Genomic DNA, 16,633 nt, shown 5'->3' with positions numbered 1-16,633 from the left:
GAATTTTCTATGCTATGTTTCCCAACCCCCTAAACTTTAATATGAGGTGATTGAGCAAAAGCAGCATGATGTTAAGTTATTAAAAAGCAAAAGAAATCAAACCTCACGCTGAAGCTGGAATCGCTTCCTTTGCCAGAAGAACTACGTGTATTTTATTGCAGGAGAATCACATGCGTTTTCCCCGCCTTTAATGGAGGGTAATTATTACCCACAGCAGAATTGGGACCTTGGAAAAGGAAAGGAAAGAAGAAAAAGAAACTTGACAGGGGTTCATAAAAGGGGCTGGGGCAGAATGCTGATTCTGTATCAAGCCCGTTATTTTTCACTTGGTTGATGTACCGCTGTGACACTGAGGGAATCCAGGACCAACAGTCAATTCGAACATGTTAGTTATGAAACTGAACTTCCGTCTCTGAGCGAGCCCAGAGCCTTGCATGCATGCTATGGCGTTCTTCAAGGGTGCCCTCCTCAGCATAATTGAGAATAAGCTCCCTTGCCCATCGTGGCCTCGGACCAATTGCAATAAATCAGACAGTAATCCTAATGTGTGCCAGCATCCTGGCTAAGCGGGCAGCCTGCCCTCCGAATAAACGAGAATTGCCGTTCCCAGGAAGAGACTCCGTTCCCAAAACTCAGCCGCGCTCTGCCTCTATCTTTAAGACACCGGAGCAGCAGCTACAACGTCTCTCTTCTTCCCCAAGTTTATCGCAGTCGCCCAGAAAGTCCCAAGTCCCAGCTAGGGCGGACTTCCGATCCCCAGATCCCTTCTCTTACTCTTCACCTCCCGCTTGGATGGCTTTGAGCGAGCGTTCAGAGCGAGCGCTGGGCTAACTCCTCCGGCTTCCTCCAAGTAGCCCCTGCCAGGCATCTGATGAACAACGGCGGACCTTTCAAATTGAAAGCGGGGTGTCGGTGGGGGGAGGCCAAGAAAGAAGCGGTAAGGGGAAAGGAAGGGCGAGCCTCGATCTCCTGCCCTGCCTGACACCTTCCCCCCCCCCTCCCACCTCTCTCTCTCTCTCTCTCTCCGTTCTCGTGGAGGCGGAGCTGCGAGGGCTTTGAGGGAGGGGCCGCCCTTTCTCCAGGCAAGAAGGACTCTCCGACAAGCGGCAGCCGCCGATGGGTTCAGCACCTCGGACAGTTCCTAGGCGCGGTGGTGGGCGGGGGCGCGGCGGAAAGAAAGGGCGGGAGAGTCGTGGCCCTGCCCGGCTCTGGGTCCTCCTCCCCCAATACGCAACACGTGCTGCCACCTGGCGCGGCTAGACGGAGCAAGAAGCCGGAGCCGGAGCGATCGACGGAGCCTCCTGCGCCTTCCCGCCCCATGGCGAGCGCCCCGCGTTCCCCCTAGCGCTTCTGGAGGCTGGCGGCGGAGATGGCGTCTCCGGGAGACCTGGAGTCCGCTCCCTCCCGAGTGCCAGCCACCAAGGTGGAGCTCACCGTATCCTGCAGGTGAGTGCGGAAGTGGCCCGCGGGAAGAGAGGAAGGAAAGAAGCTCCCACCCCGACGACCCCTGATCTGCTAGCCCCACCGCGGGAAGCTTGGGTGGATCTCAACTCACCTTCCTTGGATAGGGGGAGGGGGGCAATGGGATGGAGAGCTATGCTTCTTAGCTGGGGAACCTGCATGAAGACTGTGCAAACTGCGATCAGGAGCAGCCCGGGGTGGTGGTTGTTGTGTGGTTTTTTTTTTTTTTTTTTTTTGGTACAAAAGTGTGTGGTGAATATCCCTGCTGGGTGTTTGTGGGATGTGGAACATAGTGTGCAAGTAGGTCGTTTAAAACACTCAATACATTTTTTGATTGGGGAATGCGTCCAGTTGAGGTGTGACACTCTTATATAGGCTGCTTTATGTCCAGTGGGGTACAACCAGGGTTGTGAGTCCTTACACATAAACCAGAGTTTCTTTTCTGTATATGTGTAATGCTTGGCATCTTTTACTCTTGGCATTTCTGTGTGAGTGTACTGTCAACTCTCTTCTTCACTTATTCTGCATTTGTTTGGTTCCATATACTTTTTCAACCCATTGTTCATCTTCCATGTATATAGTAGAGTGAAGAAGCAGCTACCCATTTTGTGTTGCGTTGGCAGTGGCCAGTTTGTGCATATTTATGTTCTCTCAGTATTTGGGAATTAGATGGGTTTCCCCCCACACACACACACACACTAGTTGCCTTTTATGAATATCATTGCAGACACTCATATTTCACTCATATTTCCCATTTTGTACTACAGGCAAAATGTCATGCACTTGAATTATAAGGCTGGGATAAATCAAATATCACAGTTTCCATCTTATCCCTAACAAGAAGAATTGTTTTTTACTAATGACGATCTAACTACAATCAGGGCTTCTTTGCAAATTTCAAGCCTATTTTGTTTAAGTTCAGTCTGATATGTTAATAGATACATTTTTTTTAAAAAAAAGAATGTGACCTACGCATAGTTCCATGTAAAATTCTAAACTTGATTCTGGAAGGCAAGTCCAATAAATTTGGCAAAATCCTGAAATCCCTTCATAGGGAAAAAAAATGTTTCTACCCTAAAAGTTTTAAAACATATAAACAGCTTTTGTGAGAAGCCCAGAAATTGGAGACAAAAAGAATTTCCAGTAGTCAAAGCTTCAAAACACCCATACAGTTGTTCCCCTTCACTTTTTTTTTTGGCTTCATGTGTCAATGCTGTTGCCTCCCAATATTCATGTTTAAATGCTCTTGCCTTTGAATCCATGTTTCAGTACCCATGAATACAACCTATGAATGTCAGCTTGCACGTTTGTCAGAAATTAAGCATGGACAATGATCTCTGGCATTTGTGGTTTGTTCATTTGGCCAACCCACCCAACTCGGACTAGTTATTCCAATAGCTTAATAGGGGATAGCAAAAATCTATGTACTATCCCAAAGGCTCACCAGTTGGATGCACCACAAAATGTTGGGTATTTTCTCCCGTAGGGTGTTATGCCCCGAAGGAGAAGATGGGCAAGAGTTGTGCCTTTTTGGCCCTTGCGGGCTCCAAATGGTTAGCAAGCCGGGTATATAAGTCGATTGGGAAGGCTGATGGGGGAGCCTAGCTGCAGGGAGAGAAGGTCTGTACCGCAGCGGTGCTGTAAGTGAATCGTTCCTGGTCCCTGGAGGCTGGGTTTAAAAATAGATCTGAATGGATAGAGAACAGAAGCCTTCAGTCAGGGAAAGGAGAGGAGATCCCACCAACAATAAGCATCCGTCCGTTTTGGTAGGAAAACAGCAGGAACCTCTGTCCCATGAGGAATAGCATGGGTGACCCTCAGTGCCACAAGGCCAAGGGGTGTCATTGTCACCTATGGCAAGTCTGCATAAAGCAGAGAATAGAGTGCCAAGGAGGAAGGTAAGTGCACAGGACATCTGTTTAGTCAAGTTGGCTTCATATTTAGCAGCTCTGTGCTGGGGAGAAGTGATGGGGATGCCTGCCCTTCTGCTCTTGATTATCCCCAAGGCATTTTTGTTTGCCCCTTGTCATTGTAGGCTGAATTTAAAGGGATCAGTTCAGGCACAACTATATTTTTTATGTTTCAGCTGTGATATTTGGGGGTTTCTGGGTTTCTCAGATGGGGAAGGATGTTTTCAGGAAAATGCAGCTAGTCCTCGACTTACAACGGTTCGTATAGTCACATCAGCACTGAAAAAAGTGACTTATGACCTCTTTTCACACTTACGACCGTTGCAGCATCCCCATGGTCATCTGATCAAAATTCAGACGCTGGGCCATTGGTTCATATATATGAAAGTTGCAGTGTCCCGGGGTCATGCAATCCCCTTTTACGAGCCTCTGACCAGCAAAAGTCAACCGAGAAGCCATTGCAGAGATTGAGAATGCTGTGAGCGGCATACTTTCTGTGGTACTTCTTATGCAGGTAGTCCTCAACTTACAGCAGTTTGTTTAGTGACCGTTCAAAGTTACGACAAGGCTGAAAAATGTGACTCATGACTGTTTTTCACAGTTACGACCTTTGCAGCGTCCCCAATGTCACAGGATCAAAATTCAGCCAACGGGTTCATATTTATGACCGTTGCTGTGTCCCAAGGTCACAGCAGGGTCATCAAAAAGGATCCCCTTCTGCAACCTTCCGACAAGCAAAGTCAATGGGAAAGGCAGATTCACTTAACAACCGGGTTACTAACTTAACAACTGCAGTGATTCACTTAACAACTGGGGCAAGAAAAATGGGGCAAAATTCACTGAACAAATGTCTCCCTGAAGAACATAAATGTTGGACTCAATTATATGGTCATAAGTCAAGGACTACCTGGACTATGCATCATTTGGGCCATCCAGATGGCAAAGGGAGATTTAAGGATGGCAAACAGAGAAGAAAACTTACTGAGGAGTCCAATGAACTTCAAAGGTGGTCTACTGTACAGTAGTACAGGTAGTCCTCAATTTACATCCATTCATTTCATGTCCATGGGGATTCTCAGTCATCCAGGTCATGGTTGTCCCAAAGGTGCTTTTTCCAAGAGGCAACTGGACTTCCGGGTTTTCCTCTGAAGATGTTTCGCTTCTCATCCAAGAAGCTTCTTCAGTTCTGACTGGATTCTTTTGAATTAGTTTTTCATCTGTCCCTGTTAATATCAGTTCTAATTCTGTTGGTTCTTTATAGAAACCATACATTTTAACATCTTTCTCATACCTTTGAAAATGTTACAGGATTCTAAAAACAAAGGTTTTGAGTTGCCAGATTGGGAGCTATATTACCAGGCTTCTGTTCTCACATGGGTGAAAGAATGGATAAATTTGAGGCATAGATGATTATGAACATGATCTTCAGCTGGGGTGGCACGCATTTTTATGGTAAGGGGAAAATACAACACATAGGTATTTTCGCAGACATTGTGTTAGAAATGCTTTGTTGTTCATATGGGGAAAAATCAAAGAAAAACATTATATGAAAATACCAGTCTGGCTCTCCATAACGGAGTCATTGATACATCCGAACGTTGTTAACATGGGTAAAAATTACAAGATATAAAGACATTTTGAATGAAAAAGGGGAACTTAAAACTAAGCAAGAATTGAAAACTCAAGGGATATATTTAGCATGGTAGCTGCCTGTGCAAATACAATCAAGATATGATAAAGATGTTAAAATGTATCGTTTCTACCCTGTTTTTTCAAAAATAGCACAGGGTCTTATTTTCTTTTGACCCCTGAAATAAGTGCTTAGCCTTATTTTTGGGGAAGTCATATTATTTTTGAGGTGCAGGAGGCAGAGAGCGTGGTCACCTCATGGCTGCTGCTGTGTTGCAATATTTTCAGGGAGGGCTTATTTTGGGGGACTGGCTATGTGTGTGTGTGTGTGTGTGTGTGTGTGTGTGTGTGTTGTATTTGTGCTGATAAATAAATAAAGGAAGACTAGTATAGATCTATTTCAAGCTATTTAGCTCTCATCAGCTAGCCCTACCCTTACTGGGATTTGAACCTCGGCTGTGTTACATATTAGGCAGATTTGTTAGCCACTAAGCCACAGGCTCTCCTCCTTATCAGCTGAGCCAGGGAAATAGGTATGTATTTGTGTTATATATATATGCTTTTTTTCGGAGGAGGGCTTATTGTAGCACATGAGCTCAAAAACCCAATTGGGCTTATTATCCAGGGAGGTCTTATTATCAAGGAAACAGGGTATAAAGCTCTGACTGGATTCTGTATCCTTCCATTCCCCACCATCCAGTCAGAGCTGAAGAAGCTCCTTGGATGAGAAGCGAAAAGGTTTTCCAAGAAAAACCAGAAAGTCCAGCTGCCTCTTGAAAAAAAGCACCTTTGGGACAACCATCCGTTTAGCAACTGTTTGAGGTTACGATGGCACTGAAAAAGTAACTTACAACCAGCTCTGCAACTTACAACTGTCACACATCCCCATCGTCACATCATCAAAATTCAGGTGCTTGGCAACTGACATTTTATTAACTCTATGATGGTGCAGTATCCTGCAGTCATGTCCTTCCTAGCCAGTTTCTGACATGCAAACTTAATGGGGGAAGCTGGATTCACCGAACAACAACTGTAACAACTCAACAACAATGGCAATTTAAAAAATGTTGTGAAGTCGCGCACACCTCACGTAACAACTGCCTTGCTTAGCAATGGAAATTCTGGCCCCAATTGTGGTGGTAAATTGAGGACCTGTTTTGTACAATAGAGCCATCCATGAAGTCATATTCAAATTCATGTTTAGATTTGGCCAAGCTAAGGTTAGTCTTCTCTAACCTGGTGTTTTTTAGATAGGTTAATGCCAGGGGTCTCCAACCTTGGCAACTTTAAGGCTTGTGGACTTCAACTCTTAGAATTCCTCAGCTGAGGAATTCTGGGAGTTGAAGTCCATAAGTCTTAAATTTGCCAAGGTTGGAGACCCCTGGGTTAATCCGCAATTGCTGTTGTTGTAGCAGCAGAGCCAGTGGCCCTCAGACAAACGCTCACAGCAGAAGTGGGTGAAATTAGGATAGAAGGGAGAGAAAATTCAGAAATCCTCCTTAACTATGAAGCCTTGGGGCAACCTTGATCCAGTCCAGTTGCTATCTCTGTAATGAAGATCAACATGAATAGGCCACAGCTCCTGTCCTGAATGTTGTTAAAGAGAAGACAAATGTCCCCTTTTTTGCTTGTTTTTGCCCTCTCCAGCCCCCAAGGGCACTTTGCAGGCTTCCCAAACCCTCTGCCCATCCATTTTTGCAAAAAATGGGATGCATGGGGGCGGGGTTTCAAGAGGCAAAACAAATGCTGTATAAGTCACACCCAGATTTTCACCCTCTTTTTGGGGGGGAAAGGTGTATCTTATACTCTGAAAAATACGGTATTTTACATCCCGAGTTCGTAACATATTTAGGTTCTTACATGATTAGTGCAGTTGCTGAATTAACCCGTTTTCTGTTTCACACAATATATTGAATAGTCATTTGTCCCACATGCCGAATCCTTTACAGTAACGTTCATGTTACCCAGCTTCATACCATCCAAGATTTTTTGCTTTTGGAATGGCTACTCTGCTTTTGGCTATGGTTTTTGTTCTTAGTCCTCTTAAAACTAAGGTGGATGTTTGCCTATGGAAATGTCTTGGTGTCACCATGACAGTTATACCGAAAGAAATATGCTGTAATACTTATCCACATTATACACTTAGAAGTATGCAATTATCCACCTATGGTTGGACTTAAGCATACGTATTATCTTGTAAATGATTGACGAATCAAATAAATAAATAAAAACATAAACAGCTACATTAGCAGAAACATGTAAGGAACTCAACCTGTCCTGAGGAAGGACAAGTTTAACCAATTGCTTTGAAAAAATAGCAGCGAAGCCTCCCGGAGTGGTAAAAATAGCAATGAAATAGCAATAGATAACAATTTCCCATAATATAGATAGTCCTTGTTTAGCAACCACAATTGGGACTGGCGAGTTGGTTAAGTGAAGTGGTCACTAAGTGAACCAAGACTGTGCTTATGACCTTACTTCATCTTTCCTTTGCTTTACAGATCCGCGAAGGTCATAAAAGCAAGGACCAGAAAAGTTACTTTTTTATCACTGTTGTCACTCTGAATGGTCGCTAAATGAGGCAGTTGCTAAATGAGGACTTTCTGTTTATTAAGCTTGGTTAAAGGAAAGGTGAAAAAGTAGCAAAAGCAAGTACTCTCCTATGCTGCATTAGGAAGAATTGTGCATTACTAGTTGAGTAACATATATATAGAATTAGAAACATCAAAATAACTGGCTGAGTAATTCTGGGAGCTGAAGTCCACATACGTATCTTAAAATGACCAACTTTGAGAAACACTGGTTTAGATGGTGGTGTCTTTAACCATTCAGGAAGAGACTTTGATTGCATATCCTTGATGAAAGGTAAAAAAAAAATTGAAATATTTTTTATTGTTTTATATCCTACATTCTGTTTCTGTGTTGAGCAGTGTGTTCTCTAGATGTTTAAGATAAAAACATGTTTAAGATAAACATGTTTATCTTAAAAAGATGTTTAAGTTAAAAACATCCTCATCATCATTATAATCATATATATTTGTTTTCGTAGATTTTCATGGGTGTAGGTATGCTGGTCTTGTTGTATTCGGGTCTTTTCCCGTGTAAGATTGAGATTGTCTTGGCAACGTTTCGGCAAGGTCTCACTTTAAGCCGAAAACACCAGCCTGAAGATGGCGAGTGAGACCTCGCCGAAACGTTGCCAAGACAATCTCAATCTTACATGGGAAAAGACCCGAATACAACAAGACCAGCATATATATGTATGTATGTATGTATGTATGTATGTGTGTGTGTACACACACATACAAATATGTGATATATATAAACAAATATGTGATAATATCTTTACAATGTATACTATCTTTCATTATTGTATCGATTATGGGGGATACAATTATGGGGGATACAATCAAGATATTTACTCAGCTGGTTTTCTTTCTCATGTAAACCATATTTCACCCAATTCCACTCCTCTAACTTCAATATCTGTCATTTAATCAATTGTAAAATAGTTCCTATGTCGTAAAATAATCTGAATCATCTTTTCCTTGAATTTTTACAGTTAAGGTAAAATTTAAAAACACTGATGAACAAGGTTGCTCTGCTAAAATAATTTTTAAAAATCACCAGTTCTCACTCCTCTGGAGTTGGGTGAGAGCTGAAGAAGCTTCTTAGATGAGAAGCGAAAGGTCTTCAAAGGAAAACCAGAAAGTCCAGTTGTCTTTTGAAAAAAAGCACCTTTGGGCAGTGGTGGGATTCGACCGGCGCCTGCTGGGAGCACCAGGTACCATTCCGGTACGTTGCTCCGGAGGGCCCGCCCGCCCGCTCTCCTTACCTCTATTTGAGCGGATCAGGGCATTGGCACACGCGGACGGAGCATATGGTGGACGCCTGGCCCCGTTGCCGTATACCGGTTGCAACGGGCCACTGCCTTTGGGTCACCTGGAAGTGGGTTTAGCAAAGTAAGGTTCTGGATAGGCTGGAACTTCTGGAAAAATTCCACACTAAGGAATAAATAAGGAAGGCTTAGGAACTCCTGAGTTGCTTATTTATTTAGAGAATTTACATGGGCCCCTGCATCACATAGAGATCCTGCACAGCTCACAATCCTTAGAAACAATATAAAAGCCAAGAGATACTGGAGACACTGGAGATCCCCCGTCTCAGCTCCCATCCCAGCCTAATGTTTAGGGAAGAGCCGGGTTTTTGTTTTCTTCTGGAAGGCTAAAAGGCTAGTTGCCCCATCCTGTAGTGGGATTCAACCGATGTAACAACCGGTTCACTGAGTGCGTGCACAGAAACAGCTCTAAAACTTACCTTCTACTGCAGCCCTGGTGAGTAAAACAGTTGAGGCGTGGCAATACGCTCTGCCGCGCCTATCAGCTGGGCTTCAAACAAAGGGAATATAGGACAGACTAGTGCAGGGATGGGTGTGCGGGGTCAACTGATTGCCAGAACCAGCGGTTTGCCCGAACCGGTCCGAACCCGCTAAATCCCACTCCTGATCCCACCAATGAATCTCAGGCGGGGTGGGGGGCTGTTTCAAAAGACTCTGGCACTCACTGAGAAGGCACACCTCCAAAGTCCCACGGGGTGACAACATTTGAGGGGAGTGCACCCACCCTATCTGACCTAGCGGAATGAGCAGGTATCTCCAGGGAGACCCAGTCCCACAAAATAACCTTTAGCATGCAAGGTTTTAATCGTGGATAACGAGCACCTTGGATTACATCTGGAAACCAACTGGGGGCCAGCACAAGTCATGCAACAATATTGTATCCCAGGTAAACCACAGAGCACCCAAAGCTGCGCATGTGCCATTCCATGCTGGAGCAGTTGGAGCTTTTGGATGGTCTTCAAGGGCAGGCCCCTGTAGCGCACTTTGCAGTAGTCCAATCAGGAAGTACATAAGACAGTGATGGCGAACCTTTTAGGCACTGAGCGCCCAAACTGCACGTGCGCACATGCCCAAACTGAAAGGTGCGCGTGTGGGCGAATGTGCACTTGTACGGCAGTGGTGGGTTCCAAATCCCATTGCAACTGGTACGGTGCAATGGGGCGAGGTGTCCACCATATGAACACGCGCAGCACCCATGTGCAGTGCGTGCATACGTTCTTGCCTCTGCGACGCTCCAGCTGCTCAATGGAGCATCGCACAGGCGCTGTACGCTCCATGCGCAGAAGTGCTGAAAAGCTCAAATATAGGTAAGCAGGGCGGGTGGGCCCTTCGGAGCACCGTACCAGAACGGTACCCGGTGCTCCGGGCAGGCACCAGTACGCCCGTACCAGGGCGTACCGCCTACAACCCACCACTGATGCACGGACATGCATGCATGTGCGGACATGTGCACATGCACAGCAGAGACCCGGGAGACCCAGCTGGCCGATGGGAGGCAGGGCATCTCAACACCAGCAGCAAACAAAAAGGTAGGATCTTTTTCTTTCGTGAGCTTCTGTTTTGTTGTTTGCAGGGAAACAGAAGCTCACGAAAGAAACGCCACGGAGATCTGACCTGGGGCGATGGCATGGGTGGCAGCAGAGAGGGCTCTGCGTGCCACTTCTGGCACGCGTGCCATAGATTTGCCATCACGGACCTAAGGCATGAGTGACTGCAAGCAAGCCCTCTTGATGCAGGAATGGGCACATGTCGTGCACCAGATGGAACTGTGCAAAGACCTTCCTGGCCACAGCTGCCACCTGCTCTTCCAGCAGGAGGATCAGGCACAAGCTAGCAGAACAGCTCTGAGAATGGGTCAAATAGGTTTCTTCATTGTCGATCACCAGTGTAGAAGAAACTTACCAGTGTATGTCTTCCTTTAGGAAATGTCAAGTTTAGAAATAAGGGTTTGAACTGAAATGTTTCTCCCTCATAACAGACTCTAAACTGGAATATATCCAAAAAGGTTACAGCTGGAATATATCTAAAAACCGGACTACATCTAGAAAGATTAAATGATGGCAACCGTGAACCAGTGGTGGGATACGACCGGTATGCTCCGGTACGGGAGTACCGGTGCCTGCTGGGAGCACCAGGTACCGTTCCGGTATGGTGCTTCGGAGGGCCCACATGCCCGCCCACCCTCCTTACCTGTATTTCAGCCAATCAGGGCTTCCGCGCACAGCGCGTACAGCCCCTGCGCAATGCTCCGCCGAGCAGCTGGAGCGTCGCAGAGTGTCGCAGAGTCTACCGGTTGCACCGGGATCTGGAATCCACCACTGCCGTGGACCAAAGTTGATTAAAAGTGAGATGTTTCGTTACTCATCCAAGTAACTTCTTCCGAGTAACAAAATGTCTCAGGTTTAATATACATTTTGGTTCCCGGTTGCCATCATTTAATCTTCTTAAATACTTTTGGTCTGGATGACTGATTTACATGCTGGCTTTTCATTTTGGGGAGAAACCCCCTGCAGTCCCTATGGCAAGAGTTGATTCTTTCCAACCACTCTCTGCCTACCCACGTATTCCTTTTGACCAAAGAAGTTACTTGCGTGATGCATTTTGTTACTCATCCAAGTAACTGCTTCAGAGTAACGAAACATCTCAGTTTTAATAAACTTTAATCCGGTTGCCATGATGTAAGCTTTTTTTAGATACCATATTTTTCAGAGTATAAGACGTACCTTTTCCTCCCCAAAAGAGGGTGAAAATCTGGGTGCATCTTATACACTGAATACAGCATTTTTGGCTTCCCAAAACCCCACCCCTGTCACAAAAAGGGACATACAGAGGGTTTGGGAGGCCTGCAAAGTGCTCTTAGGGACTGGGGCGGGCAAAAATGAGTAAAAAACTGGCAGCCCTCAGGAGCACTCTACAAACCCCCTAAAGGCTATGCTTGCCCTTTTTTTCACAAAAAATGAGGCATGCAGAGGGTTTGGGAGGTTTGCAGAGTGCAAAACTTTTTTTTTTATTTACCTCTTCAAAATCTTAGTGCGTCTTATACTCCAGTGCATCTTATACTCTGAAAAATGCGGTACTTTTGGCCTGGATGATTGAACCTTCATTTACAAACTGGAATATAGTTTTAACCAGGGGTGGGCTTCAAAAATTGTAGCAACGGGTTCACTGCCCAGTTGCTGAATGGGTGTGGCCATGGTGGGCATGGCCAATCAGCCTCCTGCACCATGTGGGGGGAGGGTTTCACCCTCCTCAGGCTCCAGAAGCTTTCCTCGAGCCTCTGGGAGTGCGAAAACTGCTTCCCCCGGGCTCCAGAGGCCCTCCAGAGGCTGGAAACAAGCCCGTTTCCAGACTTCCGGAACTTCCGGTAGGCCTGTTTTCCCCCCTCCCAGAGCCACCGCAATGGCCCTGCACTTACCTGGCATGATGAACGGGCCGTGTGGAGACTCCTGGGAGAGGCGGAGTGCACTGGTGGGTTCCTACTGGTTCGGCCAAACCGTTAGTGGTATGTCGGCCTGGGTCGCTGGAACCAGCAGCACCCCAGACCTGCCATACCCCCAAACCAGTTCCCTGGTCTCTTCTGCAGTCGCCGGCATGTTTCTGCGCATGCGCAGAAGAGTTTTCAATCAACTTCGCATGCGCAGAAACGTGCGGTGGGTGCACACGCGAGCAAAGCTAGCAGCACGCGTGCAAAACGCCTCTCAGCGAACCAGTAGAAAACCGGTTGGGCGTAGCCAGCCAAGGGTGGCATTTGGAGGTTCACCTAACTGGGCAGAATCCTAGCTAGAACCCATGCGAACCCCCAGCAGTCCACCCCTGGTTTTATCCCCCTTCATCCTCAATGGGGCTTCTGCTCCATCAGCCAGTGGTTCCACCGCGTCAGCTACAAGTTGATGACGCACGAGGTCTGTTTGAAGAAATGTTACTTCATCCTGAGCCCAAGGTGTCCTTTCTCCTGACTCTGGCAAGGCCAAGACTATAAGCACTCCATCTTGCTAGGCTTGAAATTCCTATCCAGGCCCTTCAAGGCCTCCAGGCCCTGAGCCAGCATCTGAGCAGTATTACTTGCTCTACATGGGGTAGAGCATATTTAATTGAGTATCATTAGCATACTGATGATATCAAACTCCAAGCCGCCGGTGGATGACCTCTCCTAGAGGCTTAATCTAGATGTTAAATAGGGAGACGTGAGAAATATGAGGCAAAACAGAAGAGTAGGGTTGAATCTCTGCTTCCCCCCCCCCCCGCCAACACTGACTAATACCAGCCCTGGAGGAAGGAGGTGAACCACTGCAAACAATGCCACCCACTCACATCCCACAGAGCTGGGAATGGGGTAGTGTCATTGTACATACCATGGACGTATCACTCCAATGATAAATACCGTAGAGGTATTTCTAAACCAGGCCTGTTTTCCTGACAGTCATTTTTGCTTAATCCCCTGGGCTGAGCAAATTTTATGGAAATCAGATTTTTAGATCCACTTTGCAAAACAGAGAGAGAGAAAAGTCTTTGGGCCGTCCTTGTGCTTCAGAGGGAAGCTGTCGGATGGAAGCCCTTTCCTTGTAGCGGATGCCCGAAAACAGGAGGTGTTCTGACCTAGGCTTCCCCAGCAGCACAATGCCAAGTCCTCGTCTTGATAAACCCCTTTTATTTAATTCACAGTGAATTCCTCTCCAGCAAAGTCTTTCCTCTCCCACAGTCTTTCAAGATAGTTCACAATTACCGACTTTTATCAGGCTTGGAGAGCGGCCAGGCCGATATCTTTCAGACGCCACAATACTTGGCAAGAATGTAGGAATGAACGAATTGTCTTCTGCAAACTCCTCTCCCCTTTCACTCCTCTTTTATTCCCTCTGGGAGGCGCCATTCACCTTCCATCTATGGCTTTATTCCCGAATCGACCCCTGTTCCTTAGCTGTTCCCTTCGTCTGGCAACTCTGCACATGCGCACACTGGGAACAGGCTCCAGCTGTTCTTCTGCCCCACCGATGTCTGACTCCGAAGGCAGCTGATAACTGTCAGACGGTCCTGGCCCCCTCTCTGCCTCTGACACAGAGCCCTCATCCGAGCCTTCCCCAGACTCCAGGACTGGCCCAGGCTCCTCCCCAACCTCCTCAGTGTCCGATTCTGCTGCCAGCTCTGCTGGCGGGCCACAACAGGAGGGTAGCATTGGCAGGGTAGCCACTTGCAAAGGAGAAGCAGCAGCTGTACATATCCAGGGCTTTCTCAGCTGCTCTGCTTCAATCCTTGTCTTTCTTTGGTATATCTTGAAGGAATTAATCCACTGAAACTATGGCTGCAGGATAGGACGATGCTTTTGTATAGGACGACTGCAGCGAGCTGATTCTTTGCTCAGAAATGGAAAGGTTCCACGCTATTCACCTCGGAGGAATGGCTGGTGAAGAGATGATGGAACTTATGGAGATGACTACATTAACTTCTTTGATAAGAGTGGGGTGGAAAATACATTCATGGTTGACTGGAAAGCCTTTTTATATTGTTAGCATAAGCTGGATCAAAACGCATGAATGATTTGCAGTTTTGAAGATCGGAGGGGAAAAAATGGATCATAGAAAAGAACGAGCTTTTTTTTTTGTAATCAGATAAACTTTGCAACTGGGCTTATATTTGCTGCAAAGAAAAACGGAAGCGTTTTCTTCGTATTTCTTTTTTATTCTTTCCTTCTGCGTTTTTGCTTCCCCCCGCCCTGACTTTTTTCCCCTTCATTTCTGCTTTTTACTCGTTACACGTCATCTTTAGGACCACAAACTGGGAGCAGAATTGCTGTTGCTGGGCAAAGGGTTTGTTAAAGTGAGTCGTGCCCAATTTGATGGGCTTTTCTGCCAGGGTTGCTAAGCGAATCATGGCAGCTGCTAAGTGAATCACGTGGTCATTGAGCAAAATGGTCATAAGTGTGAAAAACGGGCATCCGTCGCTTTTCTTAGTACCGTTGCAACTTTGAATGGTCACTAAACGAACGGTTGTAAATCAAGGATTACCTGTAAGAGCCAGGCTTTTTGAAATAGGAGGAAATAATCATGGCAGAGATGAAGAACTCAAGGGATTTTGCCCATATAACAGAAGACCAACTGTCCCTATAGAGCAGGGGTTTCCAAACTTGGGAACTTTAAGACTTGTGGACTTCAACTCCCAGAATTCCCCAGCCAGGCTGGCTGGGGAATTCTGGGAGTTGAAGTCCACAAGTCTTAAAGTTCCCAAGTTTGGACACCCCTGCTATAGAGCATGGGGCCACTATTGCAATCCATGGTGCTTCACTCAGCCTGGATTACAAACTCTAGGCCAGTGATGGCGAACCTATGACATGTGTGCCAAAGTTAACACGCCACAATGTTTTGAGTGACCCACCAGCATTGACCAACACCCAACTGTTCCCAAAGGCACACCCCATTTTTTGTGCAATTTTCAGAGACTGCAGAGGCAGCGTGAGAACGGAGCGTCCTCTTGTACGGCTTCCGGAGTCTTTGACAGTTGTGTGAGAGGGCCATGCTTTTGCGTTCTCTCTCCAGAGCCTGCAAAAATGGGGCACGTTTTTGCACGTTTTTGGAAACTGTATGAGAGTCAGGTGTTCAATGATTTGTTCAATGATCCCAAAAGTGGACCCTTCACTTGCGGGAATATGTGAGAAAGAGGAGGAGGAGGAAGAGAAGAAGAAGAGGAAGAAGAAGAAGAGGAAGAAGAAGAAGAAGAAGAAGAAGAAGAAGAAGAAGAAGAAGAAGAAGAAGAAGAGGAGGAGGAGGAGGAGGAGGAGGAGGAGGAGGAGGAGGAGGAGGAGGAAGAAGAAGAGGAAGAAGAAGAAGACGAGGAAGAAGAAGAAGAAGAAGAAGAAGAAGAAGAAGAAGAAGAAGAAGAAGAAGAAGAAGAAGAAGAAGAAGAAGAGCTTTCTCACAGCCTTTGGAAGTCAGGTGAGAGGACTGCTCACAGAAAGCCTCTAAAGCCTCTGAAAATCAGGAAAGGTGGGTTTTTGTGTGGTTCTTGGAGGCTTCTAAGACCATGGAAAAGCATTGTCCAAAGCCTCTTCAAGAACAAAGATTTTGTGCCATTTGGACATGCTTCGGGCCGACCCAGGTGCCTGTCAAAGGAAAGAGGACACCGCCTGAAGGTAAGAAGCGTGCAGCAGGTCCTAGGGTTTATTTTATTTTATTATTTTATTATATGATTACTCTCTTTTATTGGTTTTATTTATTTATTTATTGGAACTTGTCAAACAAGAATAAAAATACAATGACGATAATGCACTTACGGACGCCCCCTCTACTGACTACTTGCTGTATTTTTCAGAGTATAAGACGCACCAAGATTTTGAAGAGGCAAATTTTTTAAAAAAGATTTTGCACTCTGCAGACCTCCCGAAAACGGCACATTTTTCACGAAAACAGGGGCGTTTTTTGTCAAAGAAAAAAGGGCATGCATAGCCTTTAGGAGGCTTGTAGAGTGCTCCTGGGGGCTGAGGGGGCAAAAACAAGCGAAAAATGGCCTGTTTTTCACTCATTTCTGCTCTCCCCAGCCCCCAGGAGCACTCTGGAAGCTTCCTAAAGGCTATGCACGGCCAATTTTGCAAAGGGGGCGGGGTTTCAGGAGGCCAAAAATGCTGTATTCAGTGTATAAGACGCACTCAGATTTTCACCCTCTTTTTTGAGGGAAAAAGGTGCGTCTTATACTCCGAAAAATATGGTAAGTATGAGCTAAGGTTCCCGGAAGTCAAGTTGTGACTGGA

The 16,633-nt window shown here is 46.0% G+C and overlaps 1 protein-coding gene across 1 annotated transcript in view; it reads left to right on the top strand.

The window, feature by feature from the left end:
* Positions 1-871: 871 nt before the first annotated feature.
* LOC309400483 (uncharacterized protein) overlaps positions 872-16,633 on the top strand; it is a gene marked incomplete at both ends in the record, with an annotated part of 26,560 nt that continues 10,798 nt past the window's right edge. The window contains 2 exons of the mRNA XM_081969005.1: positions 872-937; positions 1,146-1,446. Coding sequence (XP_081825131.1) covers positions 872-937; positions 1,146-1,446 — 367 coding nt within the window. The remainder of the gene's footprint in view (positions 938-1,145; positions 1,447-16,633) is intronic.

Source organism: Natrix helvetica (assembly GCF_964273705.1).
Source record: "Natrix helvetica genome assembly, chromosome: 1".
Taxonomy (NCBI): domain Eukaryota; kingdom Metazoa; phylum Chordata; class Lepidosauria; order Squamata; family Natricidae; genus Natrix; species Natrix helvetica.
The sequence above is the reverse complement of the archived record's forward strand: the minus strand, read 5'-3'. Positions and strand labels throughout refer to the sequence as shown.